This window comes from Anopheles coluzzii, chromosome 3 (assembly GCF_943734685.1).
Source record: "Anopheles coluzzii chromosome 3, AcolN3, whole genome shotgun sequence".
Classification (NCBI taxonomy): domain Eukaryota; kingdom Metazoa; phylum Arthropoda; class Insecta; order Diptera; family Culicidae; genus Anopheles; species Anopheles coluzzii.
The window spans coordinates 71,059,540-71,087,461 of NC_064671.1; the positions used below are offsets into that span (position 1 = coordinate 71,059,540).

Genomic DNA, 27,922 nt, shown 5'->3' on the forward strand with positions numbered 1-27,922 from the left:
GTGGAAAACACCGGCCGCCGCCGCCGCCGGTTGTATGCGACGGCTGGGGTGTTCATCCGGACCAAAACCGCTGCAGCCATAACAAACACGCAAAGGAACTCACCACACGCAACCAGAGAGCTCGAAAAATTCACTCTCTTTCGCGCTCTCCTTCTCGCTGCTCTTGGTGCAGGGTGTAGTGTCTTTCGGGGGTTTTCATCGACCGTGACCGCAAGCGAGGGCCCTACATTCATCCAAAAAAACGGTCCTGCGGGGCCAATGGACGAGAGCGCTCGAGTACGCTAGGGTGGCAGGGTGGCTGGGGCCACAGTGAGGGAGGGAGTTGCGTGAGCGTGTGTTGTGCTCCGAGGAGGGCTTGAAAAACATAAACATGAGCGAACGAACAAAACGAGCGTAGTTAGTAGCATATGTGTATATGCTGCGGGCCACCACAACACAGGGTCGATCGGGCGCGCAAGGCCTTTCCTTGTTTCTTGCTGCTCGTGAGAAGCCTGTTCGCGAGAGAGCGTGCTAGTGTTGCCGCGTGTTGCGGTTCCTGCCTGGCGCAGTCGAACCGGCCGCCGTAGTGCAACGTGAGCTGCGAGCAAGTGAACACACAACAAACTCGTCGACCACCCAAACGACACACACACACCGTTGCCGGCACAACGCACACGTGCTGCCGCTGAGTTTGCCAACTCGATCGAAAAAAAAAACGGTGCTTGAGCGTGTGTGTGACCGTGTTTAATTTCCACGCCATAGTGCAGGTTTTTCCTCTAGCGAAAGTTGCCAAAAAGCCAACCCAAGCCAAGTGTCCGAGGCGCGCGGTGTAGCCTTTGCCAATAATTACGCAAAGAAGTGCCACGTGCGTCATCCTTTGCGGTGCGTGCCTGTCCAGAATACGTGTGAGCGTGCCTGTGTGTGTCTATGTCCTGTGCGGAGGTTTTCCCCGACGTGAAAAAGAGTAGCCCTTAGGAAGGAAATTGCTTTGCTCCGAGCTACTTTGTCACCGATCGGATCGGAAAAGCGGGTACAATCGAAAGGAAGGTCCGTTGGAGAGAAAAAAAATATAGGCCTTCATTCTGTGTGTGTTCAGTGTTCAGTGTTGCTCGATGTGAATTGTCCAATCGAATTTGAAAGTTTTGCGCCCGATGCGACAGCCAGCTGTTTGGTCAGCAGTTTTATTTGCCGCGGATTGCGAATTTGATAAAGCGTCGTGTGGCGCGCCGTGTTTTACGTTGGTGCCGTTTGTATGCAAACGGGCGGTTTCGTGCGATCGACTGCGACGTGTCATTCGCGTGTGGATTTGTGCGGAAAGGTTGTCCGTGGTGTGAGGTGTGTGTGTGTGTGTGTGTGTGTGGCGCTCAACCCCAGTGAGAAGCGCATCGCATTGTGGTGCAAAATAGAGGATAGCAAGCGAAGGGTTTGCCCAGCTTCCGGTGAAAAGTCATACGCAACCAAGTGAAAAGACGCAAAAAGGTAAAGAGCCGTCCACCGTTTGGTGATTATGAAATAGAGAAAAAGTTGGAAAAAAATGAGGAGAAAATTCGTTTGTAATCCTTTTGATGCTGATGACTTGACCGCGGTAAAACAGAGCTTCTCGTGACAGTGGGGAAAGAGCAAAGAGGAAAACGTCTCCATTTCCACCACGTCTTTGCATAATTAGTTGGGGCGATAGTGATTATTAGTCTTTGTTTTTCATACTTCAAGTGCTTTCATTAAGCCACAATTCGTTTCACAGACCAACAATAACAACATCCCCACTGAAACAATGTCTTTAATGATGCGCTTTTTCACTCATTTCTCTATTCAAGGGGCATGTGTTTTTCCCCCCGCCTCGTTCTTGATAGAAACTAGAGCAACCTCCTCCCCCCTCCATACATCTGGTCGCTAATTTATGACCCCCAGCGGACTCTGGGAGTAAAGATGTTTTCTGTCGAACCATTGCTCCACTGAAAACTCCCTTCTATATACATGACAGCTTCATTGAGATTTTCCCGCAACCGTCGTTTTCTCACAATCGCATTGTTAATCATTGTCGGGAGGAGGTGAGGGGGAGGGGGAAAAACTGGGCCACCAGAAACATGATGCCCCGTACGAGGTCGGAGGGACTCAGGTTCAATTTAATTAACCACGTACGTAGTGCTGCACGTACTCGAGTTTGCAGTTTGCATACTGGCTGCAATCAGCTGCATATAACCGTTCATCTTAGGGTTGGGAAATGGGAAAAACGCGTCGTCGTGCTAAGGCAACTAAGGAAAAAATGAGCCAAATTGGATTTGTGTGCCCTCTGTGTGAGTGTGTTGTATCGTCACTGTGAGTTGTGATTTCTGCTGGTGTGTGTAGTTGAAGCGTGAAAATTGTCTATTGGATTGTGATTATCCCTGTGAGCCGCACTGTTTGGGGTACTGGTTTATGAACGATCAACGCTTTGTACTTCCCTATTTTTGCTTTCCCTTTTCACTCCCGCTTTGAAGTCAATCTTTTGAATGCAGTTGAGTTGAGGGTCCAACGCGCAGACTGACGGCGGCAACATTGATTTGATACGGGGAGCGAAATGGATAGACACCTAATCAAATTAAGTGAAACGGACGGAGAGGGCCTACGAGAACGAGAAGGAGGGAGCAGAAGGAGTGTTCGGAACCTTTGCCTTTTGCCTGGCAGGTTAGGGGACATTGAGGTGTGCCCGCTTTCAGCCCCGATGCTAGATTACCGCTCGTTCGACGAATCAGGAAGTGATGGCGTGGAAAAAGGATCCGATCCTTCCCAGTGCTGTTGGCTTAGCTCTGGCGCCCGGTTTGCTGTACGAAATTTGATCCTCCCGGTTTTTGAACGCCTAAGGCCACCACCGGGTTCATTCGGGCGTGTTTGTGTGTGTGTTTGTGCAGCAAAAAAGAAGAAACAAATTATGCCGGTGTCGAGTTTTGTTATTGATGTTTTCGATCAGCATATATATGCAGCCGCACCCGCACTTGTGCGAGGCACGAGGCGTACCACAAATCTTCTTTCCTCCTGCTCCCAAACAGCCACGCGGTAGCAGCCCCGGGGTAGGGACGGAAATTAAGAAGCCCATTTTCAACGCTTCCAAGTTGTTTCTTCCTTGCTATCGGCACTCCACTTCCTTTTTATATTTTGGACCTCAAGCAAGCGCTCCACCGGGTCCGAATTTCGGCCCAGAGGAAGCCCGAATACGCAGATAATCGTTCGATAATGATGGTTGGTTGTTGATTGAAAAATAATACGGGGTGGGAGCTTGGCGAACCACACAAACTGCGTTTCTCTTGCTCTTTCGCTGAGGTGGTGTTGGTGGTTGTAGTAATACTCCATGGCTTTGGAATCAGGGGAACGAAACACCCCACCAGGAAATGGTTATTATTTATGGCCGGAAGTTTTAAGTGGAAGTGATAATTTCAGTATCCATTTTGGCAGATTTGCCGAACGCTGATTCATATCTCACAGCGGCGGCGTTTAACAGCAGACTTTTGCCTTTTGAAGGTGAGGATTATGTAAGGAAAAACTGTTGCATAATAAAAGCGAAGCAAAAAAAGTATGCTACCCGTTGCGAATGTCTGCCACTTGGATGTGATGCCCAAGCCTAGCTAATCCTTCTGTTTCAACACAGTCGACTTTAACACAGTTGACTGCTCATGTCTGCTGACCCACAGGGACATCAATAACTCTCCAATTCCAGCCATCGTAATGCGCTGATTTAGTCTGCTATTGGCAGGAAAGCAGCGCGAGAATTAATCCCTGCCCCAACCGTTACGGATCGATTCGTTGCTCCTCAGTCTTTATCCTTTTAGTTACGGACGGATTTACACGGACGGACTTGTCGCCTGCATACGGACGGGGTGAGAATCCCGAAAGGGAATGCATGCAAGAACGGAAGCGTTTCTGGTTTTGTGTGGTGTGAGATGGTGGTGTCTTTTTTGTATTAGTTGTTTGTGTTCGTCACATCCCCACTGTTGTTTGCTGGTAAACTGGTCGTCGTTGTAGAAGGCGCGCGCGAGAGGGCAAAAAACGCATTCGCGGGTGATTATCGTGCGAAACGATATCCAATTACTGTTAATTGAACGTTGTCATCGTTTTCGATATCTTGCTCTCTGCATCAGCGCGCGGCATCTGTCCGGCATCTTCGGGGATCGCGTTTTATCCCCCGCAACTCGCACTCGCTGGTTCTTGTGGCTTGTGTGTTCTATGCTGCACTCCTGCGGGCTGGGGTTTTCTACAACACTGCTCCACCATTTACTACTACAATCCTGGATCAGCAGAGCCCATGCTGCACCTTAGTTTTAGGGGTTTTTCTCATTCTCTCCTCATTCGTTGGGTTAAGTCTTTTCAACCACACACACCATCGTTGTCCTTTTTGGCGTCACTTTTTCAACCGTGCAACGCTTCACTGCGGGGCACACTCGAGGGTGGAACGAGGGTAATGTTCAATATGTTGCCGCGATAAAGTAATCCAACGAAGGACACCCGGAACACCAGATGGTGTGGCGCTCATGATGATGGTGGTTGGCTAAAAATGGGAAGGAAGCGAAGCATAAAAACCCTCTTTCAGTTGGTTGGAACCCATTATCATGCAAAGCTTGTTTTTTACGGTCAGGAAGGAACCGAAATCCATGCGTTGTCTTTGTTCTGGAAGGTTAATAGCGGACAAAACCTTTAAGGAACGTTAGCGGACTCTAGAATGATGGGATTGACATTTTTGAGCAGTAAATAATTTGCGAAATTGCTTAGCTGTGTGACATTTTTTCGTTTATTTCAAATGTGGAGCAATTTGTCTAGAGCACAATTTGTTGTCGCTTAAGAGAGTCCTCTTAGTCTCAAGCAATACTTCCGGTATCAGTTAATGTCCCCACGCGTGTATTTATCATTCTACAGACGCTTCCTTTTCGAGCTTCGTGTGAACTCTTGGAAAGCTTGCATTGACGTTGTGCAGTCGATGCATTTGTTGACTCTTTTGTTTAATAAACTGCACCGGCTGTCTGTGCATCCATCATGAGTACCATAATTGATTGACGTTTCCCGTTGTTGCTGCGTTGCTCGACTGAATCATAAATTGAATCGCTCTCTCAACGCGCTTTTTAGAGTGAAATAATAGTTCTTCACTCTAGCCGAGACATTGTATTTGCCTTTACCTTTTATTTCTCTTCCATATGGTTTTAAAAGCTATTTATAGTGCACACTTATTGCTCCAGAAAATAGTGCACAACGTACAGGAAAGATGTATCGAACTCTCTCTATACCACCCTCGTTAGCCGGAGGGGGAAAGGTAAGCGTGTGGAATATGTTTAAATCTTATCAGGCGCGCTACATCGGGCACCAGAAACGCCCCGGAGTCGCACACCCAAAGGGCAAGAAGAGATGCCATCAAAACAAAACCTCATCCTGCAACAGCTAACTCCATCCCGTTTGATCTGGTTCGCAGTTTTCGAACCACTGCCCTCCTCCCCAACCACCCTGTATAGGGATGGGAGAGATGCGCAACTGCATAAATCATGTTAACGCTCGTTTGTCAACGGGTCGACGAGTTTTTCCTACGAACCTCTTGGGCCTTTTGATCGAACGATAAACGGGTAACAGCGCTGGCAAGGTGCGTGGAATATGCAATGAAGGTGTGTGAGTGAGTGTGTATGTGTGTGTGTGTGGCGTTTGGGTTGCTTCGGGGCACAGCCACCACCTTTGCATGCTGGCCAGATGGAGAGCTGCTGATAATTTGTTCTATAAATTAAGTTATAAAAACTCGTGCACAAACTCCAAGCTGTGGTGGTCTATAGTGGAGTTGGGGATTGGGAGGGGTTTTTCAAAGAAGAAAAAAAAGAAGAGGTATGTGTTGTTGAAAGAGGGGAGGAATGTGACATACATTTGGGTGCAACACGGTTGAATGCACAATTTGCATTCAATCGTTCAGTCTGGTCCTGCGCGTGGTCGTCTTGAAATAGAAAGGCAGGAAATTTAAAGTTTTTAGTCTGAGGTAAAACTCGTTTATAGATGCGTCTTTTTACGTACATTTATATAATGTGATGTAGTATATAGAATCTTATTTAAATACTTTATCGCAACATGACTTCAGAAAGATTTGGATCTAGAATGGGGATCCTGATTAGGTTTGAACTCACGCTGTGTTGTGTACAAGCCTGCGCGTTTAACCACGGTTGTAAATGAGTTCTGCTCGATATAATCGTTAATAGCAGTATAATAACTATCGGTTCTTAATACCAGTATGGAGCTAACTATCGTTGTTAACTCATCGGTCATACTATCGTTGACAGTCATCGGTTTATTTTTATTCGCTCGCATCATTGCACTAGTCGCCGATTATGACGCTTTTCTATTTGTCCGTTTTTTTCTCTTCATTTTAATCACACTCGACGCGCTGGCATTAGCGGCGCTTTATCATATTTGGTGCCAGCCTGCCATGGCGCCTCACATTTTGCGCCTTTCAAGCAACTTGCGCCACTGCATAAACTCTTTTTTTGCGTTTCAAGCAGATTGCTTTCAACTGCGTGGCTTTAAGGGGCTGCCATTGCCGTCCGAGATCTCGATTTATCCCATTTGCTTCTTATCGCTTTGTGTTTTTGCTCCCATGCCTGGCTGCTTGTCATGGGACATCCGGACGAAACCGGGCAACCGAAGGGTTGCTTAAAAAAAAAAAACACTCCGTCATTCGGTCGTCAATTCGCGTACAAGTCAGCGTAGAGGAGAAAAAACGGCGCAATGTTTTGCTTTCGCGCGCAATAGATGTGATTATGTGGCCGGGCAGCTCGTTACTGGACGATGCCGTGTGCGGATGGTGTGAGATTTGTAGCTCTTTTAGCTCATTTAATTAATCAGCCCGAGGCAAACTATGATTTTTTGCTGTTGCTGTTTTGATTCTGCTTTGCTTCGCAAACTGCGAAGATTGTGGCGGTTTCTACGAACGGCGGTTGGAAGTATAGGAAAAGATAAAAAGTGTACCGCCGCCGACCGAAGAGATAAAATCCTCGTGGGTCTCAAATCCTTCCGTGGAGTATGTGTATGTGTGTGTGTCCCAGAGGTTGTAAAACGGAAAAGGAATTCCCGCACATTGAATGTTATTCCTCTCGTAAAATAACTGATTATTATGACGAGCGGGACTGGGGAATGTTGATAATAAAGCAAGCAAAAATGTACACTACGTCGGGGGCTATGCTTATCGTGCGCTTGCCTGTGTCTAGCAAGACGCAAAGTGTGCTTCAAAATAATAATAAAAAACGAAGCAAATTCTTTGTGGTTTTGCGAGCAAAAACGTTGCAGAACGGAAAAGAGAATAAGCAATATGCGATGCAATTAACTGCTGATATTACAACAATAGTACTGCGTGCAGCAGATGTTGATGGACCAGCTGAAGGTTGATCCGTTGCAGTTATCAGTAATTTTACTTTACGATGATTGAAGGTCAATTTGGGGAGGATGTTGTTGAGTGCATTATTGGTTGTTAATCTCTGCTCCTTTATTTGCCAATTTGATTCTAGAAATTTAATACAATTATTGGTTTGCACCTAAACTGCGGTTAACCTATTATGACATTAATTGCATTTAAATTGTCTAACCACAGGCAGCACAGACATCGATCTCTCGATGCTTTGTGGTTTTTGCGCTGCTCCAGTGATATTTGCGACGATCTCACTGCTCTATTTGCTCTTTAGGATTAGTTCTGTGGTTTTGTGTGAATGTGAAATTTAATCCAACATTCCACCAGTGATGCAAACTTTCGCCACCAGCGTCACACATTGCAACAATAATCCCCGACTTGACTGCAGACTTTCCCAAGGCGTGAATCAACTTGGTTCGTCATTGGGAACCTTTGCTGCCATCGGTGGTCAGTATGATTCATCCAGTTCAGCCCAGACCGTGATGCAGATGCTAATCTGATGGATAAAATGCAAATTCATCGTCGCACCGAAAGTCCAGCAGGTCCGAGCTTACTGGGTGGATTATGGTCGCCCAACGAATCTTTGTCGCAATCGCTCGATAAATTGTAGACATCTCTTTCACTCTATCTCTTTGCACTTTATCTTGAATTGTTCATTCTTGTCCTTTTTGTTCATTCGACCGTCGCTCCTCGGTAGCAGGTCCTCGGTAATCGGTAATTTAAACGACGGTTGATTGGGAGTTCGTGTTTCGAAATCGTAAATTCATTCATGCAAGCAGCGACACCCTAAGGTCCCGTCCGGTGTGGTGGATCGCTCTTTGAAGGCCGTGCGATGTGCATCGGGAGTTGCATAAATGATAAGAAGCCGGGTCCGAAGTGGTACACGGTTCCGTTCCGTGTTACCTTTGCCGCGTCACTGTTGCGCATGCAAACACGCCCGCTGCTGCACACGGCAGAGATGTGTTGCGATTGAAAGTGAATTATGGGACCTTTTTCTGCGGGAACACACGGTGGGCAATTGGAAGGCATGGGAAACGCGGGCAACGATTGAAACGTGAGACATGGCTCCGGTGCGGTTCTCCGAAGAATGAAAAATGAAACCCAAGAGGCAGCCCAGAAATCGATCGATTTTTGCAAAATGTCACGATTTCGCTCGGCCAGGGGTTTGCTGATTGTTGGTAGCCGTAGTGGTAGCGACACGGACATCTGCAGGGTTTTTGGATAATGAATTTATGTGCATCCTCATGTCTGATGTTCTCCACATACGGGCTGTAGAGCCTTGGGGTGCTCCTTTTCTGCTGTTTTTGTGTAGCATCGTAAACTTCAGGATTCGCCTTAGCGTTGTGACCTTTCCGCAGGCTGAATTAAGAATTTATTGGTATATTTTTTACTTTGTTCTTTTTTCAAAGCCGAACGTGCTGAGAGGATGGTCTTGCATTCTTAATAGCAGATGGTATAAAATGTCTAAAGAAATCATACTTATTACTCAACTGCTCAGCTGAATAAGAGCATCCAAGCAAATAATATACAAGTAATGTAGCTCGATTAAGGTCTTACATGAGCACGATGCGGGGCCAAGAGAAGAAACGTAAGAAATGTCGTCATCAAACGTGTCTCGCTAGTCATTCTTCATGTCTCTAAATCCCACGCCCATTCAATCTATGCCCTAGAGCTTATTTGCCGTTCGCGTATCACATTCTACACTTCATTATGCTTCTCAAATCCTGCCTGGATAAGTGTCGGATGAGCTCGTAAATCTTGTGTAATCGATCGGGTTTTCAATTTTTCCCCCTTTCCAGAATTTATGGCAGCAGCCCATATGGGTTTGTGTGTCCGTGTATTTCTCGCCTGTCTCCAGCTCCATTTCCTGTTTGTCCCATAGTTCAGCTTTCTAGGAACCAATACCGTATTTGACAATGTTGAAACCCGTTTTTCATGACACTGTAAATGATGAGGTTCTAGATTACATTTTGCATAGCTGTGTTTTTATTTACTGCAATAAAACTGCCCATAAGGAACATGGATCGAACTGTTGTGTATGTCCGAGGCGCAGCAGAAAAGGGTTGATAGCTCTCGGAAAGTAAATCATCTTGCGTTTGTGAGCCAACTTCCTTGTTTATGGTGCTGGGACTTATTTTTCAAAAACATACTTATGCTACATACTTGACGAGCGCTTTATTGCTGTGTTTGCACTGACTTTAATCATAATCACGCTCTTATTAGCTTTATCAAAGCAATCATCTCCTCCGTTCTGGAGGTCTGGAACTGTGCAGCGCACGGTTCAAGTAATTGCTCACTGCAGAACAACGTCGCAGAGCTGAGTACATGAGTAGAGCAGCATATTCTTCACCCTCCCATCGGCTGGACAGTTTCTGAGTGGCCACTTATCAAAACCACACAGAAGAAACCTCGACTCTCTCCAGAAGATTAAAGCATCGCGTCGTGTTTTAGGTCCATCGAACTCAATGCCGGGAGTGTGTGTGTGTGTGCGCCGGGTGACGACGAAATGCGTCTTATCAGTATTGGCCTCCTTCAGCGCAAAAGAATACAGCAACTCGTGCATGAGTGTGTTTCATCAGCTGCACTCATTGGGTACGATTGTTTTGGTTGCAGCTGTTCTTAGACCGTTGGCGCAAAATCTATACACATAACCTCAAAATTGTCTTCACAATGGAACAATTACACGTGTCATCTTGTAGGAAAATATAACATTTGTTGTGCTCCATTGTGTTGAAAATCAAAGAAAGGTTCGATAAGAACAGACCGACGACCGACAATGCAGGAAAGGTGCGAGTGGCAAGCCGTGAGAAGTCATTTAATCGTTTAGTGTACCGGGATTTTTAAAACGTTAACCACCGACCAGATTGACAGTTACAAGACGAGCTAATGTTCCGTTCCGTCAGCAATTGCTAAAGTCAGTGAACTGCCAGGCAGTGGTGGTGGTGGTCGTGTTGGTCATTGCAGATTGATTGACTGATTGACAAGTGGCAAAAGGGTATAAAGGGAACGAGGGATGTGTTTGCTAGGAAGAGGAGAAGGTCGAAGCTTCTTGTTCATGGCCGCAAGCGAGCATTAAATTACTGTAATCAGCTTGTAGTCTGAGCCAGGTGGTTGACAGTGTGTGAGATCTTGTTGTCTTTTTTGCATACAGCAAAGCTATCCAGATGGCGCTTTGCAGAAATTGGCACAAAACAGGTTTGCTCCCGGTGGCTTCTGTCATCTCTTATTTCGATCGTTTTGTTAAATATGAAGCGACTGACAGATTTGGAGGGAATTAACTCCCCTTTAGGTCAACGTTAAACGTCATCTAAAACCTTACCTGGAGTTTTTGCTTAATTCTGAGACATTTCTCCTCTTGAATCAGTTCGCATGACCTAATATCATTTACGTTGGTTGGCCGTTTGTTTTGCCTTTCCCTGCTCCAGTGAACTTATTCGGATTGGGTAACAGCTTTTTTTTTTTGTTTTTTGGCAACAAGCTAACCTCAACCCCTGATGTGAACATCAGAAACCCGATCGACGCCATCCGTTGCGTGGGGTTTTTGCAAGGGTTTATGAATGGCACGGCATTGTCTTGCGGCCCCGTTTCGTGCCAGCTCTTGCGTCAACATAAATATATTTCATGCTCTTAAAGCGCACACAGAACTTACTTCCCTGCAGGAATCTTTGCCTTGTGAGCGGACCCTGCTGGACTCGTACCAAAGGGGTCAGGGTCATTTGGGGCTTGGTAGGAGACGCACTATCGTTGGTAGTAAGCTCAAGTAAGTCGCTGCCGTGGTTTGGCAGGATTATGCATTTCCTCTTTTTTATAAGTTTGTTTGTTTTATTTTGCGTGCCATTTGCTCGATCGTTGGCGATTATTTACGTTACTTCCTATGGTAGCATAGCTTATTTGCATTGTGCCGTGCGCCTTGCCCATCCAATTGCTGTCGCTGACTGTCCTGTAGGGTCATGCTCATGCCTGTTATGTAAAACCATTCTTCCTTTCTTCATGAATATGTAACACCGGTGGTTACAGTGGATTTTTTTTTGCGTTCGTAACATAATCAGAAATGGACGTCATACTTTTTGTTCTGTGATAAGCTGGCTCGAAACCTTTGTTAATATCTCCAGTTGAAAGTGGTTCGTTATGGCATCTGATAAGAAGCCAAAAAGATTGTGTGGTTGAATATTAAAGTTAATCTACAGATCCAAATGTGGTGTCGGAATCTATATGGTCTAACGTCTCCCAAAACACTCAGGTGTAAATTTGATCAGCAGCAACCAACCCCGTTTCCGGCTAGACACTCAAATGAACCATTTGCTGAAGTCAATCTCCCAGCAGGAAGCGAATTTCGTTAGCTACCAGAAATAAACTTCACTATGAGTGGACTTGTTCAGGACAAATGTTACGCATTACTGGAGGAGAGGCAACAAGAATTTATGCCGTCCTGCCACGCAAGTTTTCTGCTCCGTGGGGGAAACTTCATCAGAAGGGATTTACTATTTGTCTGTTGAGTTCTTGTGAAACAGTAGCAGCCAACTATTACCATAACTCATGTTAATAGTATTCTAGAGGGAATCGGACGTAACTACCGACGGATGTAGCTGATGAAGGGGTTTTGTTAGCGAGTAGTTCCGACGTTTGTTCTTTTTAATAAAACCTTTCCCCTTGAATTAATGTGAACGTAACATTTTATTAATCATGTAAAAAGCTACGACAGCAACTTTATTTGCCTGACTTGCACCCCTTGGATTCGCCGTAAAAGCAAACATTGAAGTTCTCGTTTTATTGTTGCGATTTGCGAGGCCCACCAAACATTTGATGCCTCAGGCTCGACAGGCTTCGCGGGATTTTAGTTTGAGGTTATCCTTTTCCTTTCCATCGTAACCTCATTTTGTGTGTATTGTTTACTGTTTAAAGCCTGCTTAAGCTTGTCTCATCCCAAATCATAATGAAGCTTCGCGAACCATGCATCTTTGCTTGGGCTGTTAGACGTCGTGGCAGCGGTGGTTGGATTTAATCCAGCAAAATCCAAATAAATGACTTTATCTGTGATGCTGTCGAGCGAACTTGCTCATCCGAGGTGAAGGCTTAAAAGCCACCAACGCTTAGAATTGGGATGGTTTTTGCGAGTTGCCTATCTGTTGAGTTAAATGACATGCAAAGTTACAAAACTAAGCTTTCAGTTCCAATTTTGTTGGGAATGCTTAGACCCTTACAGTTCTGTACGTAATTGAGTCCTTCGCTTAATTTCCACAGAGGGTATATTTTTAGTTACAATCTTTTTTCATGAATTGAAATACACAAGGGTAGAGCGTAGATCTACGCCATGCGATAGGTTGTGCTAGGAATTTCGGGGTGTGCCTATTTTGTTCCGATGTGTGCTAAAAAATACTGTCTAAATTCGTGTTGCATCGACCGACCTGCCGGAGAATGTTTGATCAATACTGACTAGAGCGTGGCATAGAAATAGAAAAGAACTATACAAAACTGCGCAGCATAGAATTTGTGTTTTGGGTTTATATTTCAACACTATTTAGCACTCCTGCATAGACTCCGTTCAAACTTAAAATATGTCATGAGTATGTTTTGCAACTTTTCCGCATGGTAATAAAGTCTCCACCCAGGGAGTCATTAAAAAGAAATTTGATGCCGTTACTGTCGTAATGTCATGTGAAGGAGGCAGCAGCTTCCGTGACTTTCGTGCGCTGTTCTGAAACGCGCACACAAACATCAGAGGCGAATTTAGCACACAACGGTAGCGTAACCATGCGTGAAAAGTTCAATCCCAATGAGTCACCACCGCGCGTTCTTCCCGGGTTCACCCAGCCGGCTGAGAGTGTCACCATCGGTGGCTAGTGTGTATCGGATGGTAATGACGCTGCTAATTTTAGTTTTCTTTTTTGCTGTTGTTGTTGCCTGCTCTTCCCGATGTCAGCAAACTGATACTGAAAGCCGGAGGCTAAAGAACGTATGATCTGTGTGTGAGATGCTTATTACGATGCAAAAGGCTTCCAGATATGCTTCCACCCCAGCTTAACGACAAGAAAGTAACGGCTGCTGCATTGAACGGTGTCGAGGTGGTAAGCTGATATGGCTTTAGCTACCGACGACTCTCTCTCTCTCTCTCTATTGTCCCTTGCGTCTGTTTGTGTGTTGTGGAAAAACTACCGACATTACTTTCTTGATTTACCGAAGAGTGGAGCAAGCTGTCGCTCGTGTGGAGTCTGTGGAGCTCTTAACTACAAGAAGCTTCGCTTTTCATTGAGCCTCTTTTTTCTGCTCAAAGTGCTCTTCTGGTTTATGATGATATTTGACACCTTATCGGGTGTGTGTGTGTGTGTACCCTTGGGCCTTGGGGACCCGGGTGTGTGCATGAAAGGCCAACTCGGAGGGAACTTTGCCACCGGATCCGTTAGGATGGAGTTATTACGCCGGTAATGTTTATCTGCCAGCTTTCTCAGATTCAATGCTTACTGATTTTATGTGAATGGGCGTGTGTAGTAGTTGCAACAAGTGTCGTTGGTATTGAGTTTCAGTTCATGGTGTGTGACGCGTTGGGTGAATGGAGCATCGTTCCAGATGAACTTCATCTTGTTCTGCTACTGGATCTTGGTGATGCTTAACCTCGCCCTGTCCTCAATGCACGTTGCACTTGGGTGCAATATATTGAAGTAACTGCAGTATCGCTTTTTTGTACTTTCTAAATATCTTCCATTTTAATTAAGATAATCAATTTGATTGAGTCACCGCTTCTAAATTGCTTTGTTAGCTCTGTCATCGTTTTTTCTTTTTAAAAGCTTCATTTAATGTGAGGTGTGTCATCGTTGTTAATTACCGCTCACAACGTACGCACCCCAATGCCATGAATGGCATGTTCAAACGGTTGTACCTCTCTTATAGGACAAGGTGTGTCCGGTGGATTGGATCCCTTGAGAGAGAGAGACGGTCTGGTGCCAATTATCGCGAACAAAACACAAGCGTATAGGGGAATATCTCGTGGTCATCAATATGCTTAAATTATTTCTATCTCTTTAAAAGCCAATTTGTGACCATGTAGTGTGGAATGTATGTCGTTAGGCTTTGGTATTTTTACTTCCAAATTGCATTCCAATGCAAAGGTACATTTGAATCTGCATTCTGTGTACTTTTTTGTAAAGTGAAATTCCATGAAAGAGGGCAGCAAAACAGCGCCCAATAATTGGTGATAAAGGCACAGTATTTATGGCACGTGGACAGTACATAGCGATGTCCGAAACATCTTTTTGCTTGGGGCGATTCAACCTCTGCTCTGTGCTCGAGAGTTGGAATGGAAAATAATCTCTGCTAAAGACTCATCTTTGCTAAAACGAATCATGAAAACTATGTTTGCGTTGAGTTATTGAACAATCGATCACGATCATAAATTTGCAAAAAATGTTTGTATTTAAACAACTTCAAAACGATCGCAATGGACCACCCAAATACTACTCTCACCCAACAACATATCTTTAAAAATGGTTTATGTTATAAAATATCATATTTATGTACCGTTTAAAAACACGTTAAAGCGTTTTTTGGGGCCTCCTTCTCCTACTGCTGCACCTGAAAAATGGCTATGAGGTGGTGGCTGTGTGCGGACCAAGGACCGGGGACCGGAAGGAGATGAAGGACTCATGCATAATTTATCAGCCCAAAAAATATGTGTGTGAGTGTATGAAATTTGCATACATGATCGAACCCTTGTTGTGTCGATTGTTTGGCGCACGTGTCATATAGAAAATGTAGAATATGCTACGGAATGGAGGCGAATACAGTCGTTTAACATAACACCCCGCAAATCATACATAAAGGTGTGCTGGCCAACTCTGGTACGACCAGTGCAACTTCTGGTTTATGTTTTGCTCGACCACAATTCCGGTTCCTGCGGCCAGTCCAGGCCGCTGGCACCAGTTATTTAACCCAGCAGACGCCGAACCAATCGATCGGCGGAGCGTTCGGTATGCTTTTTTTTTTTAATATTCAAATGCACATGTCGAAAGAAATGTATGTCCGCGACCGTCGTCGCCAGCTTGATAGCGTCGGCGCGACACACGCCTATCCGATCGCCGATTCTTTTTGCGCAACTCTTTTCTTCGCACATCGTCTTTCTCCCCTGAGTCCCGTTTCACGTGCCCAATGCAAAATGGAAAGGAAGTACGCGAATTTCTAGCCACACGCTTCCTGTCGGCGTGGATGGCGTTCTGTACGATCGCGATTGGGAGGATCGCAACGCATTGCACGCACACAGCCATTGGGCCCGAACAATGGGGTGCTTAATTTTACCGTCATATTTATGTTGATGACGATGACGACGGGTTTGGGCGATGGGAAGTAAAAGTGATTATGAAATAAACAGCGTAATTCTGGGAACCAGAGGTACATTGTTTTTATTTCATTTTTTTTTAGATTTGTACAGACAATGTAACGATCTACACCGTTTTACCGAAGTATGATGTTCATAGTACTATCCCTAGTATAAGTATCTTAAATTTTGTTATAACAAATTGAAAATCAGTCAGGACAAAATGTGAAATTTAAAATTCAAATTCTGTTTATCTTAAACCTATCTGCCAGAATTTAAAGCCTGCTTGTGCGGTTTTATGAGTCTTCATTAATTAACCGTTGGTGTTAGTTTATCTCCGACATGCTAACTCAAAAGCGCGAGCTTCATAATTACCACATTTTTGGAAGGTTCTTCCTCTCCGAACCTTGACAACAACTTTATGCCCCTTTTATGTGATGATGAGTTTTAGCTGTCGGTTTGGCTTCATTGTTGTCTTCGGCCCTGATTGGTGTTGATTTATTGAGTTTCGATTGACGGTACAGATTCTAACAAGCAGAGAACTTCCATCCACTACCACCTTAGTACCAAAAGCAAACAGTTTGCCTATATAATGTCGACCCCCAGCGAAGGCGATCAAGCTAGGAGGGCAACTCCGATGGGCTAGATTTCCGGTGCCGATGCTTTACGGCTGATAATGGATCCATAACGATGGCTGTGCCATCACAGTAAAGCTCTCAACCGTAGCTCTTGCACCCGATGTTGTAGCGGAAAGAAAAACCTGTCCTAGTACGCTGGTTTGGCTTTTGACAACTCGAACGCCACGAGCACGTGGATCGACCAGCGCACGAATTAATCAATCAAACGTATCAACTTCGACGCCAAATATGGCAATCATTACTTGGGGGCCCCGTTGCTCTGCTCTGGGCCTCTGGGGAGATGTTGATCGTGAAGTGAACGTGAGGACGCTCGCTGGTGGACAGGAGGGGAGAAGCCACGGTGTTAACAATTTCGATCGTAACCAATAATCGGCATGACGCATAGGTTGCGCTTTACGGGTGGCACCGTTGATGGGCCTGCGCTGGACACGCGAAGTGCGTAAAACGATGATGATGGGATGTGGTGGGACGGCTGAGAAAGGGCAGAAGGAGTTGGTAAAGAAAAAGTAAAGCATAAGTGCGTGTTATGTATGGGTCTGCAGTGACACAGGATGTATGCATTTGTCAGCTGACAGTTGGCTGTGACATGTGTTTCAGCTTGAAGCTCAATTTATGAATGAAACATGATACACTGATACTGTACATGCGCCCACGGGCAGGGACTGTGTTTGTGGTTGATGTTTTATTTAATTTCTTGCTTGCGGTTTTCCGTTGGATTTAATGCTAGAGTAATTGCGAGTCGAGTCGGTTGAGTGTGGAATAGTAATTTCTGTCGCATCTATTATACGCTTTTTAATGGCGGTTAATCTGATAAACGCCATAGTGTAGTTGTTAGGGCACTATTACAGAGACACAAAGGTCCCGAGTTCAATCCATGAAAATGTTATGTCCCGATTTGGTTGAAATTCTTTTCTAGTGCTTGAATTATCTTAGTTCGATAAAAAGCACACAAAAAACTGAAATTTGTGACAGTCTAACATCTCGTCAGTTGAGTTTAATTTGACTTGTTTGTCTCTAGTAAGCTCTCAATAACAGTTTGTTGAAAAGTCCATCCGGGGTGCGCATTACCGATTTCCCTATTTCACAACTTTCGCTTTTCAGTGTTGTTGTTATTTAGCAATCGTATAAAAGTGTAAGTTTACTAGCCAGCAAGAATACGCCCCCCATCTTGCTGCACCGAAAAAAAAACACGTGTAACAGCCCAATCGTCGCCCTACTTTCTCACGCCCTGCTTTATAGCTTCCGCTGCACTAGATCTCTCTCCTTCGATCCGTTGACACATGCTAAACATTTCCCGTTCACACCCTGGTCAATCTTCCACGCATGTGAGACCGTTTGTGTGAGTCCCATAGAGCAGTGGAGGGGAAAGAATTAAGCGTTGTTATCGTTTGACAACGGGGACACCCCTCGGTTTGGTTCAATAACCCGTGTGGAGTCTCTCCCGGGGTGTGAAAAGTAAATTTCACGGCGTCCCCCCGAAATGATCTACTGCAAGGGAAGCAGCCTGCTCAAGTACACACTCAAATGAAATTGGTGTGGTGTTGCATCTGCTCATCTGTTCATATTATATGCCTCTTCCGTGTGCATTACGCATCATGTGTGGTGTAGGGTACGGGAACGAGGGCCTGCCCAAGACAGATGCAAACGTTTACGCGCGCGTTGGACTTTTATCAACGATCGCTTGATCGATGATAAACAGACAGCGTGTGGAGTGGCTGTGTGTGCTGTGTGTGTATGCCCAACTGTGATACAGTGTCAGCATAATGGCAAACAGCAGTTCAATTGTCATCCTGCTGCACATGGGAGAGCATTATGTGGTATTTTCTTTTGCTTGTTTGTACGGTGTGTATGTGCTAAGGATGGCATTAAGAAGGCAATTTTAGGGAATGGCTTCGGTCAGCTTGATGTTCGTTATAATGTTTACGGTTAATTATGTGCAGGCTGCTGCTGCAAACCATAAGGCATTCGTCGCTCGATGCACTCTGTGGCCATTAGCCGCACATGTGTTAAGCATTATGTAAAGGAGGTTATTTTGAGAAAACATTTTTAGGGTCTTGTTCGCAGCTCTTCCTTTAAGGAATGTTGTGCGACCACCTTGGAAAGCTCCCCAGTAATTGAGCAATACTTTCGACGGTAATATTTGCATCAAAATTAAACACATGCATGACTCACTCCCGGAATATCGCATTCATTGCCCTTTCCAAACAGCTGAAATTTATTCCACTAGTTATAGTTACATCCTTTGCCTATAAATTCCGTACGCTCGTCGTCGCTGTTTTGGCCGTTGAAACGGAAACCGGAAAATGCGTCCGGCGAGGTGGACTTGCCCTGTCCATTCAAGCAGGAACGTCCATGTACATGCACGTCTCCCCAAATGCATCACCGTTCTTTACTAGCTTTCCCCACTCGGGTGAATGTTCTCTGTGCGTTTGCTGTCCCGTCGTCTGTTTTGTTGTCGGCGGCACGTGGTGGTACAGGCCTTCGGTGCAGTGCACCCTCAGGAACGACCACAAAAAGTGTAGAGAGAGAGAGAGAGAACGGAACGACGGAAACCTCCCGTTGAAACGGATATTATGAGTTTTTAATTTTATTGTCAATGGTAGTTAATAAATTGCATACACAACGCGCTGCAGCGTGGTGGAGCCCAGCTTGTGCTGTGTTCTATTCGTTCAGATGCCCTTATTGAGCCGGCCGTTGCGTCCTGGGAACCGGAACCCAGACCCAGAAAGGAGGTACAGTAAATCTTGAACGGGTAGGAGAAAGGGAGAAGGGCTTGGAGCTTGGACGTGGAGTAAAAATATCCATTTGAGTTTTTCATCTCTTCTCTGGGCGCACTGAGAGAGGGATTATTAATGGTCACCCTAATGTTTTTCGCGCGACCACCACGAATGACAGCAAGCAGACGGGCTGAAATCACTGTTAAACAATATCGCAGCGTGTTGGGAATTAGAATATTGCAGGAATGAAAACGCAAACGATTGCAACACTTAGAGGCATCTTTTAAAGATTGGAAGAAACCGGCGGTTTGCAGTCGGTTGCTTTTTTTCTTGATGGATGGCACTGCAAGAAGTTCACAGCCTTTCAAGAAGAGCAGCAGGGCTTGCAGTGAAGATAAACACAAGAGAGCATCCACAAATCCTTCCTGTATGAATAATGTAGTATTATACGTTTATAATTATTTGTACCAACAGAGCGCAGAGGGAACGACTAATGGACAGGAATTTGTCTTATTCCTCCCATTTATTACCTCTTGCTTGCAGCTTGAGCAAAACTGCAAGCCATTATTAGACTTTGCCGATGTCAGACACGATGTGTTTGTAAAAGTGCAATCCTTTTGTGTAACCTTTGTATTAGTGGTAAGAGTGTTTATTTTTGTTTCCAATATTTTCTTTGTGGCTTCAAAGAAATGATTGATTCAGCAGGAAAAGGCACTAGAAAGTGTTAATGCAGTTAGTGTATTAAGGTATGTCTCAACACTCTCGTCTCTCTCGCGTTTGTCGTTCAGGCGGAATAGATTCGTTCCGCACACTATTGATACCGAACGATTGCTTTAACGACCGAAAGCTAGCTCGACTCTAAACTATTCTGTGGCCCGCTTTTATCGATAAAATAAGGCAAACACTCCAACAGAATTTATGCTACTGCGTCCTGGTGCCTTTTACCTGCTGCCATATTTTATAGGCCAGTGTGAGGGGCCTAACGGGTGTTTCTAGCAATGACATTATTTCTCCCACTGTACGCGGCAGCCCGGAGCTTCTGATGTAATCGTACCACAGATAGCGGGCACACCTGCAAACGGGGTCCACTGCTGACTGACTGTGGTACCGAGGGCGTTCCACTGTGTTTGCATATCATTATTAGGGTTTGTTTAAAAATCAATTATGCCATGCACAGCAGACCAGACCTCAGAGGGAGGGCTGGTGGATCAATTGCTTCTCAAACGATCAACCGCCACGCCACGGTGGCCGGAACTGTGCGATTGATTTTCTAATTTCGGCCCGTTAGCCGGCCTTTGACGGTAGCCGCGGCTGCCTCCTCCCCACACTATATACTTCTAGCTCTTCTTATGGAGAAGAGGAAACACGGGGGACGACTAATTATCGTGATTGAAATGCAACACAACCGGTCGGAAAATTGACCTGTTGCGCGGGGGCTTCAAACGCGGTGACGACCACCAAAGTAGGACGCACTTGATGCGCGGACAGGCCTTTCTTTACTTTCGGCAGCAAACCAACAACACAGTTAGACATAGAATTAGTGGACTTCCTCCAAGTTGTTGAGATCTTCGAATTGGTCGTTTAAAGTTTGGAAGTGTCGTCATCGCTGTAACTCTCGAGAGCTCTCCAGCAAAGATTTGTGTCCCCCTCTCGCTTTTAGTGCGCACCACACTGATAGTGGTCATCAACACAAATTTAGGCCCATATTTTCTAACCTTCAAAATGATGCGAAGAGCCTCTCTCGCTGGAAGATATCACCATTAATATTTTGGTAGCATTAGGAATTTCGGTCCGCTTGCATCTCTCTTCCTCCGGTTAATGTCTCTGTGGTGCTTCGGGTGCTGCAGCGATGTCATCAACGATTTGAAAAAGGTTATGTGTGTCGGCTTGTCTGTGGCGGCGGAACTGATGAGAAAATGAGCAATTTGTGTCAATTAAGCAACACACCAACCGAAGCGCAACCGCGGCAACATCAGTGATGCGTTGACGTATCACAATACGGCTTTTAGTTCGTCGACGGCCGAAGTGTCCAAGCTTTTGTGTGTTTTTATCGAATCCATTGCGCGTTGTTGAGATGATAAGCGTTTCTACAGCAAAGTTTTCCGTGCGCCACGGTATATCAAATGGAAATGAGGATGATTATTAAACACTTTGGGAATGGTCTAATGTAGCTGCTGGGTGGGAATGTTGGCGACCTAATGGCACTGAGAGATGATGATGATCTTCGTGGCTGGAGTGTTAGGAGTTCCACACTTTCTGTCTGGACAGCCTGGACACAAACCTCTGTGCCTTAAATGGACATAAACATGCGAAAACAATCACTTCCCTGACATCGGTTACACACGTTTTGTGCTTGGTACATTATTGGCGGAACGGAAGTCATCACCGTCAACACCGTGACTTTGATCGTACCTTGAGTAACACTTAGAAACTAGGCGTGTCAGACATGTTGGCGCCCAGGAAATGTATTCTTGGGAAGTTTTAAACTCACGATTTCTCCGACTCTATGTCATACACACCACAGTCTCTCCCATCAAACACGACCATCATTACCAGCATGTTAATAATCTGTTCAAGACACTCGCGTCTCATACCCCGTTGCGCTCTGCTAAACGGTATAGAGACACCTTTCAGCTAGGAAAAGCATCGTTTGCAATTATAGCCCTTGATGCAACGTCAATTGAGTATTGATCTATCGATTTACGGATTGTTCTGATCGATCGTACCGCCGTCTGTATAAGCTGCAGTACACCCGGGTCTGTTGAACAGGTCGGGAAGTGACAAGCGGAACCCTGGGGAGGGAGGGGGGGTGTTCTGGAACTAAATCCTGCAACCAGACACGGCACCAACTTCCATAAATGGCAACGACGCGGTCGGGGTGTATGCTAATGACCACCGGCCGAATGTTCTTAAGCTGTGTGTGCTGTGAAATGTGCTGTTCAAAACGATGTCCAGTCCCCCCGTCTGTATGTGTGTTTATAACTCATGATTCAGACAAGCCGGACCGGGCATGCACACACTGTGTTATTAACAACGCGTTAAACGCCTTGCCAAATTAGGAACTACAGGAAGTGCTGATGGTACACGACCGGGTGGTGCTGGTACCGCATATACACACACCAACCTTCCAATGTGGCAAACGATCCGACAATTGGTGGTTAATGCGTTACTAACTCTCATCTCACTGCCTGCCAGTTGCCTGCCGTAGTATTTTCACTAGACATCTGGGCAGCACCAAGCACCTTCGAAGATTCTGTACAGGGAAAAAAAAGCAACGCTCTTCTGACGCCGTAATCGCTGCGTCATGATAAATGATGTTGTTTTGACGATTCGCATTCACTGCAGCACTGGGACACGCTGGAGGATTGTCTTACGCAGTCGGCATTTGGCTGTGTGATGTGCATTTTAACCAGGCAGACTTTGCTGAAGAAGGAAGGTGTTAAACCTCGGTGTACAATGATTGTCCGCCCCGAATGTTGTACAAATTGATCCTGTACGCCATACCGGGGCATGTTGTTATATTTTTATTTCTTTTACTATCAAACCGTTATCCTTGAAGCGCACAGTTCATGGTACGCTGACGGCGGCTGGCTTACTGGGCAGGTTTTGTGCCGGGTTGGTCCGTTCACGCGTGCCACTATATTTGGTGGAAATTAATGAAGTCTTGCCTGTAAATGGAATTCTTTCACTGTTTTCTGACGCTTAGTTCCTTGTGGAGCTTTGGCATGGCTATTGACAAACAGGAAGCGGCTGTTAAAAATTGCTCCATGTCAGGAAGTAATCTGGACAATATGTTTATTGTTACTGGAGTTTGAATCTATTTTTCGTCGTGCCGCTTATGTTTATGATGTGATGGACATGAGCTTAGGCATACGTATTGATCTGCAGAAAGAATTGATTTGAAGAATATTTGTTAAATTGAAAGCCAAAAGGTTTACGTTCCGCTTTGAATTACGTTGTTCTTGCTAAAGGGACATAATTTTCACGTTTTGAAGACATAAACACCCTTCTTGAAGACATGCCAAACCGCATGTGTCATCGTTAAGTCCTAGCGGGACATAAATTAAACAGAAGAAACAACACACGTTATCTGCTTGAGGGTAGGGTTTGCAAGAACAACCGAACAAAGCAGAACATTGAAACAACACCCGTTTCAGATTGGGTAATTGTAGCCACCACACAAAGCCCAGGCGAGGTAATTACAATGTTTACAACTGAGTCTTGTAATGTTCCGTTCACGCTAAAGGATGTCGTAAAGTGTGCCAGGAGGCATGCTGCTTCTCAAGTAGATCGTACCCGAAATGCACCACAAAAGGACGCAGTGTGTTGTTCGCCGTCGGCTCTAGGCATCGTCCCTTCGGTTGTTTCTTGTCGAGCTTCTCAAGAGCAGACAAATGCACATGGTGAGAATAGTGATGTATTTATTTTCGGCACATCGCGTGTCTGAACATCTTCTATTTCCATGCTCGTGTTGAGCGATGCATGTAAAATGATGTTTTGTTTGTTCAATAGGAATGTTTCTTATGTTTATGGCCCTAAATAATTTATCAAAACTCGATGTAGAATTGAAGTACAATTGTAGAAAATGTTCTCGTGTTTTACGATTTTAGCTGTCAATATGATCGCAGTTGACGCACTGTTTTACGTTATGGTTAAAGTGAACTACAAAAGGATTACAAACGAACTCAAGGAATTCGACGAACCCAACGAGTCACACACGCTAAGCAAATTGAATTTTTCATTTCAGATATAAAACTTTATCAGTCTATTCTTGAAGCAATTTTCGCCGAACGATAGAACCAAGCTCGTTCACGCATTACAAGAAAGAAAGGAAATAAATCGGTGCCTTACGAGACGAGTGTGTACCATATGCCGACGCATATTCTTGCATAAAGCTGTGATAAACGACCAAAAAACCCGACAAGCATCGAGATCGAAAAAACGGAAACGATCTTATAAAATTGAATCTTTCGCTCACTCAATGGCGGAGAAAGTTTTAATAAGCACCAACCGGCCAACTCAACAAAAGAAGAAAGAAACAACTTAAATGTGTTGCAGCGGTTTGCGTAGTGGCTAATTCCCTTTTTTTGTCTCAAGTGAGAAGTTTAACGAGCAAACGAGCACAGAAAACTGGCAGCACTCGGATCCGCTTGTCAAAATAGCCGTAAAAAGCGCGCCAGCGGCTCATTTTTCCTTACCGCGAATGATTTACGGCAAGCAATTTAGAGCTTCTTCGCTCATTCACACACTCAGCGAGGGCGGAAATAATCAGAGCGTGTTGGTGTTGCTGCTGTTGCTGTTGTGTTAAAAAGTTTAGCGACCATTTTACGCTTCGTGCTTTATCACATTGCGAAAGGATGCGCCTCATCGAAAGTGTTTGATTTACGGTTTGACGTAAAGTGGCATCATAAATGGGTTTAATAAGCAGTCCACTACGCACGCGGAGCTCATTAAAATCGCCAGTGAAAGCATAATCGCCGTGTCTAATTGATCGACGGAAGTTTGCGTGAAAAGATACACACTGGAAAGTGTAAACAGAAACAAATCGATAGTTCCGGTAAGATAAAGAATTAAATAGGGCGTTTTAGTACGCAACGCGTTATAGTGAAGCAACGTACTTCGAAGGTTTGCGACGCTTTAGTTATATGAAAACATATTATGATGGTGGAAAAAGCGGAAGGATTCCTCTACCGGAAACCGGTCTATCAGTACTTCCAGTACCTGGACACAACGTAAGTATAAGGAAGAGTTTTCACCACTCACACACACATCGCTTAACAAAACTGCCATGGTATGATTTTAACCTACAAAAAATAATGCATATGTAAATGGTTTAGGAATTGTTTTCTAATGATTCTATTGTTTCTTATATTTTAGGTAAGTTGCCCCAGAAATTGGAATGATTTCTGCATGTTCTTCTGGATATACGCGCCCCGGTGGAGAAAGTAAATCAAGCAAGTGAAAATACGCCCAACAGCCTAAACATCATGATGATTATGTTGATTATTTATTTCCGTTACAAGATCCATCAAGCCCGCCCAGAAGAGCATTAGATTTTATTTTCCCATCACCTTTCAAATCATCCACACACACACACACAAACCCTACAACGTCTCGATCGTTGATAGACGTGGGATTTGATGACCGACAGGGACTTGGCCGCCCCCAAAAAGCCTCCAGATGTAACATTCTGGACAGGGGAATTTATGTTTACCGACGTTTAGGCGTGTGTGTTTAATTCGATCAGCGCTGGTTTTTGACATTTTAGTATTGCTGCTCCTCCTACTACTAACCGCGACCGTGTGTCGGTGTCGATCGAGACAAGTGAAGGTTGTTTACAGTGCAAGGGATTTTTATAACGCCCACGCGATGCCCCATATGCTCCTTGTTGTATGTTATGCTACACGAGCGGATGATCTCGATACTGTTGAAAGCCGATCGATAGGGTGGGGAGGTGCTGTGGTCAATCGTATGAGACGAAGGGAAATCCACCGGATGATACTGTTATTGGAGATGGTTTGTTCTCGATCGATCGGCAGCCACAAAATCGTGCCGAATGATTCAGCGAAAAATAAAGCTCTTCTTGTATATACTTGATGTGCCTGGCCCGGAAGCGTGCCCATACAGAGGCAACTTACGTAAATAATTGTGCCCCACCTATTTGATAAGAACTTGAGGTATAAAAGAAGAGGCACCAAATGTGCGGCGTTTGTAAATTACAATTCAGGAGTCATCTTGAATGATCGTAACTTACCACGAAGGAAACATTGAACGATAAAGATAGGATAATTCTTCACATCCGGCAATTTTCCGTAATGGTTGTTGAATCATCTTGAAGCCTTAGATCATCAATTTAATGTTGGAAGGCAACGATTGATTATTGAACAGGCTTTCGCGATAAAAAATCAAGTAAGAATGTATTATTGCTCTAAATAATTGGTACAGGATGTAGTGGTTGGAATATCGAGATGCATTAGATTTGGAAAGCACCTGTATATAGGGCATAACGCTATGCCATTCCGCAGTTCCCTTTTCTCTTTTGGAAGTTGGAACAAATCTAAAGATTTTTTCAACCTTAATCCAACAATACCTCTCGAACCTTGATTCGTCTAGTTGATTCTACGGATGCATTTGGTGAAAGTTGTCTCCTGGCTAGATACTAAGATTATACGTCAATGTTTATGTCTACTGCATGCTTCAACAATTGGTCTGGTTCAATAATTCATACTGCTCATAGAACCAGACAGAAGCCTTTCTGAAGCTGCAGTAAAATGACAGCAACGGTTGGTTATCGTCTGGGTGGCCAAGATGTCAAAGATGGTGAATTCGAGAGCATCAGAGGACCAGCAATATGTCCTTCAAGTTTTCCAAACACTTGAATCCTGAATCTGTCAACCTGCCAATATGCCCAGAATGCTCGATGATGAATGTTTTCGTCCAAGTACAGCGTCTAAACGGCAAACGGTGAACACCGGTTTTAAGTGGACCATGTTGAACGAGAAATCTATACTGTTTGTTTATTACCACCCGGCTTGTTTGAGGCATATTTTTTTACACACAGACATACCGTTTTGCGGGTCTACGTCACCGTTACCGAATATCTTTGGCATTGTGTGTTTGTTTGTTGTAAAGAGCGTGCGCGCGCGCGCCCTCGCGACAAATCTTCTGATTAAACATTTCACAGCCCCATCAGCGTGAATGTTTGGCGATGTTGGAATGTGCTTGTGCTTCAGGGTTATGGCACAGACTCCTCCGGATGGTCCGCAAGAAGCGTGTAAAACGTGGAAGGAAAAAGATATATTATCTGTCAAACACAACGAAACGGTGCCGTTTGTTTGTTTCTATTTGAGAGGCGATTTTTTTTGCACCCGCCTGATCCTATCAGCCCATATGTTGGAGTTTGGGAAACCATTAGAAAGGAATTCGGACGAAAAGGTTTCGCATGCTTGGCGTAAAACTGTATGTATGTGTGCCGAAAAGATTAGGTTCCCTTCTTGGCGAAATCCGATAGAAAGGGCATGATAAGGAGAGGGTTATCAGGAAGGAACCATCATCGAAACGGTTTGCTTGAAGTGTCTCTCAAAATCTGATATGTACACAGAACGTCATTTCTTCCAACGGCTTCAAAAAAAACCTTTAAGACAATAGAGGATTCATCTTGTCCAATTTCACTTTGATCTGCTCATAAATTATATCGGCAGCTTGATCTGATTGATGGCCGGTGGTAATGATGCCTTTCCGGTAAACAAGTCTGCTTGATCGTCGACTACAATCAAGCCTCTGTGGCCTCCAAAAACTGCTTTACACACCTTTCCTACCCTGTTCTTTGCCAGCAGTTTAAGAACACATTCAGAGCGCACCCGCACACTCACTACAACTGAACTGAATTTGCATTCACAGTACGCTGCTGCTACACTACTGCTCCGACTGTGTACCGGCAGGTTGAAGTTGAAATCGAGGTTAGTAGTGTTGTGCCAAAGATTGTAAAGTAAGCAAACCGATGATGGCTGGCAAACCAAACTCGTTTTCGTGCGTTGCAGCCCGGACCAAGCGAGAGTGAACACATGGTGCTGTTGCTACTACTGCTGGTGCGGATCGCTGTTCGTGCATGAAACGTCTTCGGGGTTGGGAAGACCAAAATCCCGGCATCGCCCCCCTCACGGTTCTCCCAGTCCGGTAGAGGTGATAAACATGATTCTTCGAAACGCTATTAATAACCAGCTTTGAACCCATCCAGCAGCAGTGTAGCTGAAGCTGCAAAACCTTTTGGATTTCCTATTGCACCACAACGTAACGTAGCAGCAGCATCTCATGAAACCCGGTGCTGTTTCTTCATGCCCTGGGGAAGGATTTATGTCTCTCTCTCGACTGGCCAGTAGGCTAATCA

At 44.9% G+C, this 27,922-nt stretch overlaps 1 protein-coding gene across 2 annotated transcripts in view; it reads left to right on the plus strand.

Annotated features, from left to right (window-relative positions):
* The first annotated feature begins 318 nt into the window (after window positions 1-318).
* The window catches only part of LOC120954970 (uncharacterized), a 76,697-nt gene continuing 49,093 nt past the window's right edge, over window positions 319-27,922 (plus strand). For both annotated transcript variants that reach the window (XM_040375358.2, XM_040375359.2), the window contains exons 1-2: window positions 319-1,458; window positions 23,783-24,767. In XM_040375358.2, coding sequence (XP_040231292.2) covers window positions 24,694-24,767 — 74 coding nt within the window. In that variant the 5' untranslated portion in view covers window positions 319-1,458; window positions 23,783-24,693. The remainder of the gene's footprint in view (window positions 1,459-23,782; window positions 24,768-27,922) is intronic.